The 15,186-nt window shown below is 44.9% G+C and overlaps 2 protein-coding genes across 5 annotated transcripts in view; both read right to left on the bottom strand.

Annotated features, from left to right (window-relative positions):
• The window catches only part of LOC114556521 (collagen alpha-6(VI) chain), an 84,189-nt gene extending 80,012 nt beyond the window's left edge, over window positions 1–4,177 (bottom strand). Inside the window, exon 1 of the mRNA XM_028579464.1 lies at window positions 4,113–4,177. The gene's annotated coding sequence lies outside the window, so the exon portion shown is untranslated. The remainder of the gene's footprint in view (window positions 1–4,112) is intronic.
• A 2,537-nt stretch (window positions 4,178–6,714) lies between these two features.
• The window catches only part of LOC114556932 (collagen alpha-6(VI) chain), a 69,232-nt gene continuing 60,760 nt past the window's right edge, over window positions 6,715–15,186 (bottom strand). For all 4 annotated transcript variants that reach the window (XM_028580078.1, XM_028580077.1, XM_028580076.1 and 1 more), the window contains 3 exons: window positions 12,534–12,673; window positions 11,482–11,529; window positions 6,715–7,171 (listed from right to left, as the gene is read on the bottom strand). In XM_028580078.1, the coding sequence (XP_028435879.1) occupies window positions 6,903–7,171; window positions 11,482–11,529; window positions 12,534–12,673 (457 nt within the window). In that variant the 3' untranslated portion in view covers window positions 6,715–6,902. The remainder of the gene's footprint in view (window positions 7,172–11,481; window positions 11,530–12,533; window positions 12,674–15,186) is intronic.

Genomic DNA, 15,186 nt, shown 5'->3' with positions numbered 1-15,186 from the left:
GAGATATAATCCCTCCACCTAGTCCTGGGTCTTCCCCGAGGCCTCCTCCCAGCTGGACGTGCCTGGAACACCTCCCTAGGGAGGCGCCCAGGGGGCATCCTTACCAGATGCCCGAACCACCTCAACTGGCTCCTTTCGACACGAAGGAGCAGCGGCTCTACTCCGAGCTCCTCACGGATGACTGAGCTTCTCACCCTATCTCTAAGGGAGACGCCAGCCACCCTCCTGAGGAAACCCATTTCGGCCGCTTGTACCCTGGATCTCGTTCTTTCGGTCATGACCCAGCCTTCATGACCATAGGTGAGGCTAGGAAGGAAAACTGACCGGTAGATCGAGAGCTTTGCCTTCTGGCTAAGCTCCCTTTTCGTCACAACGGTGCGATAAATTGAATGTAATACCGCACCTGCTGCGCCGATTCTCCGACCAATCTCCCGCTCCATTGTCCCCTCACTCGCGAACAAAACCCCAAGGTACTTGAACTCCTTCACTTGGGGTAAGGACTCATTCCCTACCCGGAGTAAGCACTCCATCGGTTTCCTGCTGAGAACCATGGCCTCAGATTTAGAGGTGCTGATCCTCATCCCAACTGCTTCACACTCGGCTGCAAACCGATCCAGTGAGTGCAGAAGGTCACAGGCCGATGATGCCATCAGGACCACATCATCTGCAAAGAGCAGCGATGAGATCCCCAGCCCACCGAACTGCAACCCCTCTCCACCCCGACCACGCCTTGATATCCTGTCCATAAATGTTACAAACAGGATTGGTGACAAAGCGCAGCCCTGGCGGAGGCCAACCCTCACCTGAAACGAGTCCGACTTACTGCCAAGAACCCGGACACAGCTCTCGCTTTGGTCGTACAGAGATTGGATGACCTTGAGAAGAGACCCCCTCACCCCATACTCCCGCAGCACCTCCCACAGTATCTCCCGGGGGACCCGGACATAAGCCTTTTCCAGATCCACAAAACACATGTAGACCGGTTGGGCATACTCCCAAGCTCCCTCCAGGATCCTTGCGTGAGTAAAGATCTGGTCCGTTGTTCCACTACCAGGACGGAATCCGCATTGTTCCTACTCAACCCAAGGTTCGACTATCGGCCGAACCCTCCATTCCAGCACCTTGGAGTAGACTTTACCAGGGAGGCTGAGAAGTGTGATACCCCTGTAATTGGCACACACCCTCTGGTCCCCCTTTTTAAAAAGGGGAACCACCATCCCGGTCTGCCACTCCTTTGGCACCGTCCCAGACTTCCACGCAATTTTGAAGAGGCGTGTCAACCAGGACAGCCCCTCCACACCCAGAGCCTTGAGCATTTCTGGACGGATCTCATCAATCCCTGGGGCTTTGCCACTGTGGAGTTGTTTGACTACATCAATGACCTCCGCCTGGGAAATTGACAATGATCCCCCATCATCCTCCAGCTCTGCCTCTAAGATAGAGGGCGTATTAGTCGGATTCATGAGTTCCTCAAAGTGCTCCTTCCACCGCCCTATTACCTCCTCAGTTGAAATCAACAGCGTCCCATCCTTACTGTACACAGCTTGGATGGTTCCCCGCTTCCCCCTCCTGAGGTGGCGAACAGTTTTCCAGAAGCACCTTGGTGCCGACCGAAAGTCCTTCTCCATGTCTCCCACACCCGCTGCTTTGCCTCTTTCACGGCAGAGGCTGCAGCCCTTCGGGCCCTTCGGTACCCTGAAACCGCCTCCGGAGTCCTCCGGGATAACATATCCCGGAAAGACTCCTTCAGTCGGACGGCTTCCCTGACCACCGTTGTCCACCACGGTGTTCGTGGGTTACCGCCCCTTGAGGCACCTAGGACCCTAAGACCACAGCTCCTCGCCGCAGCTTCAGCAAGGGAAACTTTGAACATTGTCCACTCGGGTTCAATGCCCCCAGCCTCCACTGGGATGCACGAAAAGCTCCGCCGGAGGTGTGAGTTGAAAGTCTGTCGGACAGGGGCCTCCTCCAGACGTTCCCAATTTACCCACACTACACGTTTGGGCTTACCAGGTCTGTCCAGAGTCTTCCCCCACACCCTGACCCAACTCACCACCAGATGGTGATCAATTGACAGCTCCGCCCCTCTCTTCACCCGAGTGTCCAAAACACACGGCCTCAAATCTGATGAAACGATTATAAAATCGTTGGCCTAGGGTGCTCTGGTACCAAGTACACTTATGAGCATCCCTATGTTCGAACATGGTGTTCGTTATAGACAATCCATGACTAGCACAGAAGTCCAACAACAAACAACCACTCTGGTTTAGATCAGGGAGGCCGTTCCTCCAAATCACGCCTCTCCATGTGTCTCCATCATTGCCCACGTGTGCGTTGAAGTCCCCCAGCAGAACAATGGAGTCCCCCACTGGAGCCCCATGCAGGACTCCAGTCAAGATCTCCAAGAAGGTTGAATACTCCGAACTCTTGTTTGGTGCATATGCACAAACAACAGTCAGAGTTTTCCCCCCCACAACCCGCAAGCGTAGGGAGGCGACCCTCTCGTCCACCGGGGTAAACTCCAACGTAGCGGCGCTCAGCCGGGGCAACTCCGGAGAAGAAAAGAGTCCAACCCCTATCCAGGAGTACGGTTCCAGAACCGAGACTGTGCGTAGAGGTAAGCCCCACCAGATCTAACCGGTAGCGCTCCACCTCCCACACCAGTTCCGGCTCCTTCCCCCACAGAGAGGTGACGTTCCACGTCCCCAGAGCCAGCGTCTGCTGCCCGGGTCTGGTCCGTCGAGGCCCCTGACCTTCACTGCCACCCGTGTGACAACGCACCCGACCCCAGCGGTTCCTCCCACAGGTGGTGGGCCCATGGGCTGGAGAGATGGGAGCCACGTAGCTTTTTCGGGCTGTGCCCGGCCGGGCTCCGTGGCAAACCCGGCCACCAGGCGCTCGCCGACGAGCCCGCCATCTGGGCCTGGCTCCAGACGGGGGCCCCGGGCTTCCTCCGGGCAGGTTCACTCCATCTCTACCTTGTTTATTCATTGGGGTTTTTGAACCATTCTTTGTCTGGCCCCTCACCTGAGACCACTTTGCCTTGGGAGACCCTACCAGGAGCACACAGCTCCAGACAACACAGCCCTCAGGTTCACAGAGACACACAAACCTCTCCACCACGATAAGGTGATGGTTTAGTGATGCAAAGTTCAAAACATCAAAAACTCAAAAAATATGGGCTCCTGGGTAGGTTACCTGGTTGCGCGTGTTTGGAGTTATATTCCTTTCTTTATTCAAGAGCGCACAAAAAATAAAAGATAATATTTTTTTTTATTACAAAAAAAACATTACATAAAATCTCCGATTTGGGGGGCGTTATTATATGATTACAGCAGCTACAGATGACGGATCTTTTTGCACCTTTTTCAGAGCCCAGAAGTTATTTATTGCTGTCAGTGTGTAAAGACCATTTCAAACAATGTATATATAAAGTGAAGCCTATATATGAAATAGTTACCGACCCTTCCTTTAATGCAGTGGTGTAGTCTACGTGATACACACGTTTATGCAGTATACCCTCTAAGAAAGCTCCAGGATTTCCATGTACCCACTTAAAAATGCGCAATGACACGCAACAAACAGATATATTAATTGTCATCTGTGTTTTTCTTCTTCACATAGACTAAATAAAGGGATTTCCACCGTAAATTGGTGCATAAAAGTGTATCCGAGTCGTTCCAGTCGTTGATGCTCAAAACTTCCCTGGGGGAGGACACCCAGACCCCCCCAGTATGATATGCCCCCCCTCTGCCAAAGGCAGATTTTGGCCAATATTACTCGTTTTAATCGGTGGAATAATCAGTAGAATACTCAATTACTAAAATAATCGATAGCTGCAGCCCTACATGTTTGACGTCTTTATCAAGTGTTTTTGTGACAATTTCTTCAATGTTTTTGTTGGGTTTTTTGGACAATTTTTCTACATATTTGGCATTATTATACTTAGTATTGACGGCAAAATAGGCTACAGAATATTTCCTGCAATATTGAGCAATATTTGAAAATCAATAATTAGTAACCCTTTTTACTTGTACTCCAGTACACCTCAGAGGTAAATATTGTACTTTTTACTCCACTATACATTTGTCTGTACAGCCGTGTGGACTCACTGAGCAGAGGACTTCAAACGTGCGGTCGGACTGCGAGGCTCCGTCCAGACCGGCGATCAGGGCCGAGGAGGAGGACAGCAGGACGGCCAGCCGCAGCAGGATGTCCCAGGATGCACGGCTCGCCCTCAGCAGCCTGCAGACACACACACACACACACACACACACACACACACACACACACACACAGAGGGGACAGAAAAAACTGCAGGAGTTTACTTTAACAGCTAGTCTCTTATAGCCAGACCGTCCTCCACAGCGCTGTGGAGGAAGGTCTGGCTAGTCCACACAGCATTCCTGGATGGGAGAAAACCGTGCTCTGGTTTACTGGCATTTCTTTAAACCAATCAGAATCCTCTTGGGTAGTGCTAAGCGCCAGACGGAGCCACGGTGCCTCTGCTAAATAGTCTCAGGAAGGAACTTGTTTTGGTGGAACATGTGTCCGTACCCCCCTCCCCCACGGTTATTTAACTGTTCTGTCCTCCACTCGTAGACATGAATAGGGACATAACAGGTGTGAAAGGTCAAGTCTGCACTTTTTTTAAACAAAGCGCCATAAAATGTTAAACTCAAAATCCAATCGCTTTGTTCCAAAAGGTGAAGAAAAGGTAGCACATCTCAAGTTAAGAACGACAAAATGCTCTCGTCTCACTTCTTTTAGTGACATGAAGGAGAGAAGAGATAGTGTCCCAGACAGAGAAATGACCCAGGAGGAACAGAGAGATAAATGGCTTTACTGAAGACTTGTCGGCTCAAAGAAATTAATTTTGCTGTTAAGTTTTAGCGTGGTGGTTGTAATACATACAGTTCAGAGCATGCTTGTGATCAACTGTGAGTTTTCTAGGAAGTTCTTTTAGAAAGAACTTTGTAATTCGGTACAAATTACAGGCAAAATAGAGATAACTTTTAAGAGATTAACAGAATCATGGCTCCATTAAACCCAAGTAAACTTTACTGTTTGCCTGAAGAAAAGTCACGTTTTTAACATGAGTAATTGATTGGAATGATTAAACTGTAAGTGTGTATCAGTCACTTACACACAAAAACATAGGAAAATCGAGTTAAAACCCCCCGAAATTACCCTTTAACAATCAACTACAGTGCAGGAGATGAACATTAACCTCTGATGGGTTTGAATGAAAGAGCCAAAATGGTCATGCATTTGTTTATTTGACAGTCACTCAAAGGTTGTTTTGTGCACAGTGTTTTAGGGACCGACAGTTGAGTGTGTGACTGACAATTAGGGCTGGGCGATAAATCGACGGAGGTCTGTAGCGGCTTAAACAACTAGCAATCGCCACTCTGTAGCCCGGAGCTCCTCTTCAACGTTTGTTTTTACCGATATTTACTACGATGGAGCTTGCTACAGGTATGCTACATTCAAGAGACCATGGGATGTTAATGTACGTTATTCAGCAACAGGAACGAGAAGTAAATTACCCGTAAGTGTGAAAACAGCTTTATCTCACGCATCCGTTTTGTTGTTGTTGAATATATAGCCCTGTGTGTGCGTGTGTGTATGAGTCAAAACAAAATAAAGTTAAAACTTGTTTTGAACAATTTCTTTGTCATCTGCAGATTGATTTTAAATCGAAAAAGAAAAAAATCGATTTCAATCTTAAATGATTTTTTTATTTTTTTTTAAATCAGGGATTTTATTTTTAGGCCATATCGTCCAGCCCTACTGACAATATGTATATTAATAGACCATGCTTGAGTTTTGGTGTTATCTGAAACACACATTTATTCAAAATAAAGTACAAAACAATAAAATGAGTTTTTCTGTGGCAATTTTTTTTTACTAAATCCAGATGAATGTGACCTGTATGTCAATTTTCCTTTTATTTAATTTGTTGTGGTTTTTGACCTGCTGCAATTTCTCTTCCTTCAGAGAATAGCACCTGGTTGCATAAAAAAAAATAACAACATACAGTATATCTTGAAAGAGGCAGCTCAAGTCTTTGTTGAGCATCAGTCGGGTAGATAAAGCTCCAAGAGAAAATAAACAAAAGAAACATGACAACTGGTCCCGAGAAAGAAACGCCAAAAAATGTCTAATAAGGGAAGAAGTTTCACTCTCTAGATACTTCCAGCTTCTGAACTGGTTGCAGTTCCTGTCTGGTTCCATATAGGGGGCGCTCACAGGGCAGTGGACAATGAATGGAGGTCTATGGAGCTATACCCCTCAAAATCCACTTTTCTCAGGATATCATTTTTTGTCTAGTAATTTGAATGTTGCATTCGAAAGATTTTTTTAAAGTGGCTTTTTTGTTCTAAAAAGCCTTTTAAAATGTCAATGACGTCATACACATACAGTATCTCACAAAAGTGAGATACTGTATATACGGCCAGAGATACTGCTTTACGGACGTCAAGCGGGACCTCCAGTCGTAATCCGTGCTTCACTGACCAATCAGCATTCGTTAGCAGAATGCTAGCGTGTTACGGGCAACAATGACTCAACCTGTAAGAAATCAAAAGGACATAAGTACTCGTTCATTCAACTTTCGAACTATAATGCATGTTGAACTTGCAAAAACTAAAAGAGAGACAAATTTAGCCGTCTAGCTCCATAGACTCCCATTCATTTTGCACTGGACCGAGATCACCCCCAGTGGAACTCTGGTGGAACTGCAACCAAATTCGGTACAATGCAGCTAAATAGGGAGTGAACAGGCTCTTCGTATACAGGCTTTGGAAACGCTTTGGAACAGTTTAAACTTTCCCTGATGTGTTTCGGTTTAAACATCCCAGAGCAGACTCAGCTTGCATGTATTTTATCCCGCTTTGTGTTCAGTGCAATGCAAACGTTTTCTTCAACCGGTCCAGGCGATGTCGTCTCACACCGGCACCTCCTCTTGCTCCTCTTCCTCCTTTTCTTCCTACTAATTGACTCTTCATGACACAGAGGCTCTGGCACTCAGTCAGGGTGTTGAAACGGTTTCCGTTGCCGCCGCAGCCGCCGTACCAGAAGCGAGAGCATCGCCCCTGATTGCTGTCAAAGAACCAGCTTATGGTGTAGTTCTGGCAGCCGCCGGCATCCGGGCGCAGGAGACAGGTGTCTGGATGAAGACGGGAGAGAGAGATTAACCCTCGGAGATCTGAGGGCATTTTCTCCATTTTTTACATATTTTCTTAAATTCACATTTTAAGGCAGTGGTGTCAAACATACGGCCCGGCCCCCCAAAGGCCAAAGTCAAAAGTAATAGCCTAAAAATCTAGACGCCCCCCTAGCGGCAGCAAATGTAATTTGCAGCCAGGGTCAATCTAGCAACTCTCCGTTGGCTTGGACGGCCAATCACATCGTGTTTTATAGTCGGTGGGCGGGGCTTAACATAATGACGGCAGAGTTGCGAGGGTTGCGCGTGAATTCCCTGCTACTTGAAAACAAACACTGCATGAAAAGTGGGATTTTCGTCAGTATGCGGCACTGTAGATTGTCGTGGAACTTCAGGTTTACGGCTGTACACAGCAATTTAACACCGAAAACTGCCGTGAATTGTCGGAAATTGACGTGGGCCTTGCTTGGCAGTTGTCCCCCCATGACCCGCCCTCCCTCTAATTCTAGGGGAGGCTTTAACATGTAAATGAAAATCCTGTGAGCTATACAAATGCAAATCAGGGTAGCAGCAGGGGGAGTTTTACACCAGGTGACATTTTTCTAAAAGGTATTAACTTAATTTTAAGAAAATCTCTTAAAATAGATCAGACTCAGTGTAGCCTAATTGTAGACTCTTTAGTAGATTTATTTGATGAAAGTATGCTAGATTAATTACTGTGTATGTCATTAGTAATGACTAATTGGATGTAAATAATTTATTTCAACAATTAGTTTTAATCAGGCTTTGCCACAAAGATAAAATGTGCATTCCATGATTCATTCACAGTCTCAACCACTGAGCATAGTGGCATGACTACAGTGACCTTTCTTTGGTCTTGCTCATCCAACATTGTCTGGTGGAATGGAGAAAGAGGCACCACTGTACAGCTGACACCAAAACACTGTGCTTCACATAAAGCATATCAGCTTTGTCATTGCATGACAAGGTGCCAACCATTTGTCTTCTTAAAATACTGGCAAATTCAGCACCATATTCACATGTCCATGGCATATGAAGCTGTTGGCTCTGCTTAAATGGACTCATAATCTAGACTTCAATTGTCCTATTGTTATTAAGCTTTCCCAGTATTCCATTAAATCTCACTGTAATTCACCTCCACACCAGTATGTTCGCGCCCTGCTGGTTAATCTGCTCCTCTTTGTCTCTCTCTGCCCCACCCCCTACCCCCGCCTTTACTGCTTCGATTTGAAAATAGCGGCAGGAATCGGGAGATGAGTCCGAGAGTTAGAGCAAAAGCTTCCGAAATATGAGAGTATTTCAGGCCAACTGGTAAAAGAGTTGTCTGTACACTCTGTCAAACTTCACTTGGAAACACACAGGAGTTGTTCAAGACGTATGGAGCGTTTTTTTTTCTCTCCTCCATATCACCTCCGGGGCGCCAAAGATGCGCTCACAGAAAAAAAAAGACAATGTAAGTATATGATTATTAATGAAACGGCGAGCTAGTCTGTATTGTTTATTAACTCTTGATCGTACAGTGACTGTCTTTGGATACAGGCTACTTAGACTTGCCAGTAATGTTTTAAACCCCACCAAGGTTAAATGCGAGCAGCACAGAGCTGTGGCTGCTTTCAGTGCCATTCATCACAGAGCTGAGCGGGTGAGTTACTTTATAAAAGTGTATTTTTCTTGTCTCGTAATTTACAGGAATTCAGTACGCCGTCTTCACAACTCGGAGACAAACTGTAGCAGGCGCTACGAACCGGAGCATGGGTAAGATTTAAAGAATATGCTTTCATTGAATGAACTTCATTAATTCTTCTGTATAAGGACATAGATATGTTAATAGATACCGATCTTAACCATAGTTTCATCTGGATTATGTTTTTGTATCCATATCACTCTCATATAATTGTTTTCCAGCTGCCTGTAAGACATACTACAAGAGAGCACGCAGGAGCTTCAGCTAGAAACAACCAGATGTGGCATCGCGGGCAGAAGCTGCGAAGAGTTCAGCTCGGAGTCGGTCGAGAAGAAAAGAGGGTAAGATTAGATCCGTTTGGTTAATGTGAATATTTTTCAGGTGCATTCATAGATGTGTTGTGTCCGTAAGCTATAACAGTATATCACACAGTTCTGATTGTCTTTATTGATTGATTTTACAGCTGCTGGAAGCGAGACAGAGTGTGCTGGCTGCGGGTGAGGTGGGCATTTGGAAGTGCGCCACCATAGAAATACAGGACAACGCACCACAGACGTCTGCTAAATGGACCGAATTCAGACCGAATGCTGCCGGTTACCTACAGCTCTGATGTGGACGGTGCTGCTTCTCGTGAGCGAGGGATATTTGTTGTGTGTGCTGTGTGTCTCCGATGCTTTGTACATTTTTTTCTGATTGCGTTTGTGTTTTGTGTCAATAAAGCTCTATCTTTGAATAAACAGCACGTTCCTGGCAAATCATTTTAACTATGATAATCATGACATGAATATACAACATAGCATATATGAAATAAATATATATAATACAAATATATATATATATATATATATATATTTGTATTATATATACAGTATATATCTTATTTATATCTGGGTCACTGTTATGTGACCCAGATAATTTAGGAACACAAATACATTGCCATACATCTCCAGCCTTCCGCCATCACTCTCTGACTCTACCATCAACAGTCATACCCCCTTAAGACCTTAGCTAATATTAGCAAATGTTAGACCAGTAGGTTTCGGGGTGGGGTGTATGGATGGAGGAGGTCGGAGAAGTAGTGGGGGGCCAGGGGCATGGAGGGATTTGTAGGTGAGGAGGAGGATGTTATGTGTGATGCGGGACTTGATTGGGAGCCAGTGAAGGTGGATGAGGGTTGGGGTGGTGCACACACACACACACACGCACACTAACACATACACACATCACTTTACACACACACACACACACACATCACTTTATACACACACACACACACACATCACTTTACACACACACACACACACACACATCACTTTACACACACACACACACACACACACACACACACACACACACACACACACACACACACACACACACACACACACACACACACACACACACACACACACACAACTCTTCCGCCAGAGGCCTGTACTGCGAAGCAAGATCAACATGCCCTGGATCTCTTTCAGTTATCCGGCTTCACCTAACCTAACAACCGCAATCCCGCATAAGCTGTATCACGACGCTGGTTATCAACTAGTTCAATCAACCCAGTGTTTCCCGATCCAGCAGCAAGCGTGTTCACATAAAAGAGGCGGTGTTTGCGCACCACGACCAATCGCAAACATCTACCAGACCCGCTTATGTTATATATAAGAAGAGCAAACTATAATTCTACATAAATATGAAGAACACAGACTCGGTTTTACAGGGAAAACGCAATACAGTCGCTGCTTCCTAAAACAGGAAGGAAAGCTGGGAAAAAAAAAAAATAGCCGACTCCGTAGATGTTTAAATCACAACTCCAATATCACTTCCCCATCAGTCAGGACCAAGATCTGACCATAATTACACTTGTGCTTTCCATAAACTGTCGTTGCTTTAGCCTATTATTTCAGTTGCAACCCTGACAGTGGGAAGCGATCGTGAGAGCAAATAAAATATATAAAAACATAATTCAAATTGGCGACACACGGCTCAAGAAACGGATATGTAATTCCCTCCCATTAAAATATATATATTTCATAAAAATACCCATCATGGAATGTTAACGGGGTTGTCGGTCTCTAAACATTGTAACTTTTATAAGCGCACCTCTCTCTCTCTCTCTCTCTCTCTCTCTCTCTCTCTCTCTCCCTCTCCCTCTCTCTCCCTCTCTCTCTCTCTCCACCGAGCTCTGCCTGATCTTCTAAGAACGGTGACGCCGTTATCAATCGAGTATTGATTGGTCAGTAGGACAGAGCTTTAACACCGGTTGGTCTCTAATCTCCAACTTAACCTGCTCCTGACCAGGTCAGGCGTTCAGCATGAGTTACCATGGCGATTAAACCCGATAACAAGTGATCCACCTTCGTGATACAGAAAATCCTGGGTTGATCCTGAAGTTAAAAATCCTGCTTCGTAGTACAGGCCTCGCCAGGTCTTGTGTGGGTGAGGACCCTGGCGGGTGGAATTTCCACAGGCCTCATTTCCAAACCTCATCTAACTGTGACAAAAATGATCTGATGACTTAAAAAAAAAATCAGTCTGCTTTGTATTCTATATTGTATTTGTGCATATTTGAAAAGCTGAAAGGATCAGAGAGCGGCGGTTTAGTTCTTACCTTTAGAGACGTAGCTGGTCGGCTCCGGCTTCATCAGGGTGTCTGCACCTGGAAGAGACGACACGGAACTATTATTACATATTCATCTAATTCATTTTTTTTTTTACGTAATCGCAGTTTCTTTGTAAGCACACAGACAGACAAACACACACACGAAGATGATAACCAATCGATTCATCTTTGCAGCTCAAATTTGAAGTGTTCTGAGCATAGCTGCCAACACTCCTGTTTTTACCGGGTTTCTCCCATTTTTTTAGCCCTTTCTCACGGTTTGTTATTCCTGCCGGGAAACTCACCGATATGACCAATATGTTTGTCTAATGTTGACCAGTTGCCAGATCTTGTATGAAACGCATCCTATTCACACAATCCACACACCATATACAATTTTCAACCCGTTTGTTACCTCAACCCGGCAACCTATAACCCTCAACCTGGAAACCTATAATCCAGTTGCGCAGTTGATGTCTGCTTTGCAGAAAAGTTCAGACCCGAAAGCGAGCAGATACAAATGGTTGGTGAAGGTGGTGTTCTCGCAAAGAAATCGAAATATAGCTGTAAATTTCAACATGTTGGGCGCAACAATTTGGCAGATATGGTTCTGAGAGAACTAGATTTCTGCACCTCAACATGTCAATTCTTTTTCCAGATTATCTGCATGTCAGAACGAAGTGAGCGATACACAAACCGATTAATCAATTATCAAAATAGTTGGCGATTAATTCAATGGTTGACAACTAAACTATTAACATTTGCAGCTCTAGCTGGTTTGAGTCTGAAAATAGGATTTATTGACAATAATAAAACCACACAATATCACCAGAGTTATACTTGAACCACTAGAAGTCGCCAGAGTCTGAATTGTTTAAATCCTACACGGGGCATGATTAGGCACCGTATTATATTTGCTTTATCAGGACAGTTTAATGTATCATTGTTTGTGATCTGAAAGAGATTCTACATTCCTCACATGTTCCAAACTCCTCCTCTCTGGCCCGTGTGTGTGTGTGTGTGTGTGTGTGTGTGTGTGTGTGTGTGTGTGTGTGTGTTACCGCTGAGATTCTCTCTTGAGAGGAAACTCTGGCCGTCCCCTGGGGTCACACTGGCGATGACATCCAGCTGTGTTGTCTGCACCCGAAACTTTTCCTCGACCTCCTCCACAAACTCGTCGGCCAGCATTGCCGACCCCTGACTGGATACACCCCAGCCGAATAACACAGAAGATAAACTCAGTCACATTCGGCCTCAGACATAAACACAGCTGTAGTATGTACTCAAGAACTGTACTTAATGGGTAATTTCAGGTATTTTTCAACCCTATTTTTCCATGCATTGGTGTCTAAGTGACTAATGTGAACACAAATCTTTAAAAAATTGTTCCAGTACTGAGCGAGATCGCTGTAACCAGCAGCCGTGAACCAGGCTGTAATGTAACCCTACAGGACAGATGTTCACCGTCAGTTAGCGTCCACTAAAAGTTCTGTTTGTTGCCACTGACAGACTCTGATTGTTATTGGTTAGTGTCTGGTTGGTTAAGGATCTCTACAGAGATAGACCTTTTAGTTAAAGAGTAAGATCCTTTTCGTTAAACATGAAACAGCCCCGACATCACCAAACTCCACCAGACTACATGTAAATAATCAGGACTATTAGTGTGTATAGAGCCAGCATATCTCCACCAGACTCCATGTAAATAATCAGGACTATTGGTGTGTATAGAGCCAGCATATCTCCACCAGACTCCATGTAAATAATCAGGACTTTTAGCGTGTATAGAGCCAACATATCTCCACCAGACTCCATGTAAATAATTAGGACTTTTAGCGTGTATAGAGCCAGCATATCTCCACCAGACTCCATGTAAATAATCAGGACTTTTAGCGTGTATAGAGCCAGCATATCTCCACCAGACTCCATGTAAATAATCAGGACTTTTAGCGAGTATAAAGCCAGCATATCTCCACATGTAAATGGGTGAATTAAGGGTTTATTTCAACCCAACCAGAGTGGTGATTGTTGGAACAGTGGAAAGATAAACCAGGACGGCTTTTGATAGTTTTATTTAGTTTCTGTCCACTTTGAATGAAGTGTGTTTTACGATGATTAAAGTACCAGGGCTCCAGACTAACTTTTTGCCTTGGTTGCACTGGTGCAACTTTTTTATTTAGCACCAGCACAAAATGTAGGTGCACCCAAATTTTTCCTCGCGTCGCCATTAGCACTGAATGCCGATACACAATATATAGCTCTGTATTTTTTTACAAAGTGGGCTAAATTTTCAGTTTTAAGTCTCTTAATTAAAAGCTCTTTTATTAAAACAGATTGTGATTAAAATAAAATGCAAAGACCTTTACCAGTTAGAAAATATACAGCTGCAACACATGTAAATGAAAGTTATCTGAAATAAATAGCCTAGGATATATATTAAATCTCTCTCTCTCTCTCTCTCTCTCTCTCTCTGAGAAAGCTCCTTCACTTGTTTTCAACAACAATAATAGACTGATTAAAAGAGAAAGAGGACGCCGGAATAGCTCAGTTAGTATATATAGAGGTTCGACTCCGACCTGCGGCCCTTTCATACATGTCATCCCCCCCCCACCTCTCTCTCCCCTTTCATGTCTTCAGCTTTCTAATCAAAATAAAGGTGGAAATCTTAAAACCAGACCGAAAGACATAGGGAGACAGAGGGGGAGAGGGGGAGTGCGGTGGACTGAAACGTATGCATGCTAGGCTACTCAGAGAGTGACGGCTGACTCATTATGAATGGGTCCAGCACGGGTCAAACCAGTCTTGTGTAGGCTATGAAATGTCTGTATCGTCACTGCGCTGCATTTTTATGAACTATGATCCAGCAGGCTCCGTCTTACACGCTATTACTCAACCAACTGAAGCTAGTTGCATTTAATAACTTCTAATGTGTTTTTCGCCGTGGCGGCTGCAATAACAGAGAGTTACCAGCGGAAACACTGGTACCAATACAGGTTTCCCTCTCATATCTAACAATATACAGCTGTGTTAATAACAATTAAAACTGTAGACAAATGTCAGCAGTTTGGACCGGCGGCGCTACGTCTCTCCATGTTGCAGTGGAGCCAAACACAGGCACGGCTTTCCAGAAGGAATGGGTCATGTAACGCAACATTAAACCATATCGGTAGAAACGACATCGCTTCGTTCGTGGAGAGGCAGCGGATGCGAGGACGTTAGGTGCACCGGTGCGACCTAGGAAACATCTTAATCGGCCCAGTTTTAACCTAAAGGTCTCGATGTTGTTCCATCGGAATCGTTTCTGTATTGGAATCGTTTGGAAGATTTGGTTTCAAATCCAATCTTCACTTCCCAATTTAACATGCGCAGGTTTTGGTTTCCGTAGCGGCCAGGCGCTTGTTGTGTTACAGCCATGGAGCACAGTAAGCGGCGCTCTAGCGTGGCTTTATTTTACGTTGAAAAAGCTGCAAAACTGCAAATCATCGTTGAATCAAAATAAAACTTTCCTCTTATTTGTGAAAGTAGGCATGTGACCCGTTTCAACTCCACCCCTCAGAGAATCGGAATCGATAATCGATAAGAACCGGAATCGAAAGAAAGAATCGGAATCGTAATTGGAATCAGAATCGTTAAAATCCAAACGATGCCCAACCCTATTTGGCCCACAAATCACTAGATTAATGCTTCCCAGATTCCTGCAGGAAATGTTAAGCTTGT

The sequence above is a fragment of the Perca flavescens genome, chromosome 6 (genome assembly GCF_004354835.1).
Source record: "Perca flavescens isolate YP-PL-M2 chromosome 6, PFLA_1.0, whole genome shotgun sequence".
NCBI lineage: Eukaryota > Metazoa > Chordata > Actinopteri > Perciformes > Percidae > Perca > Perca flavescens.
This window is presented reverse-complemented; position numbering and strand designations above follow the sequence as displayed.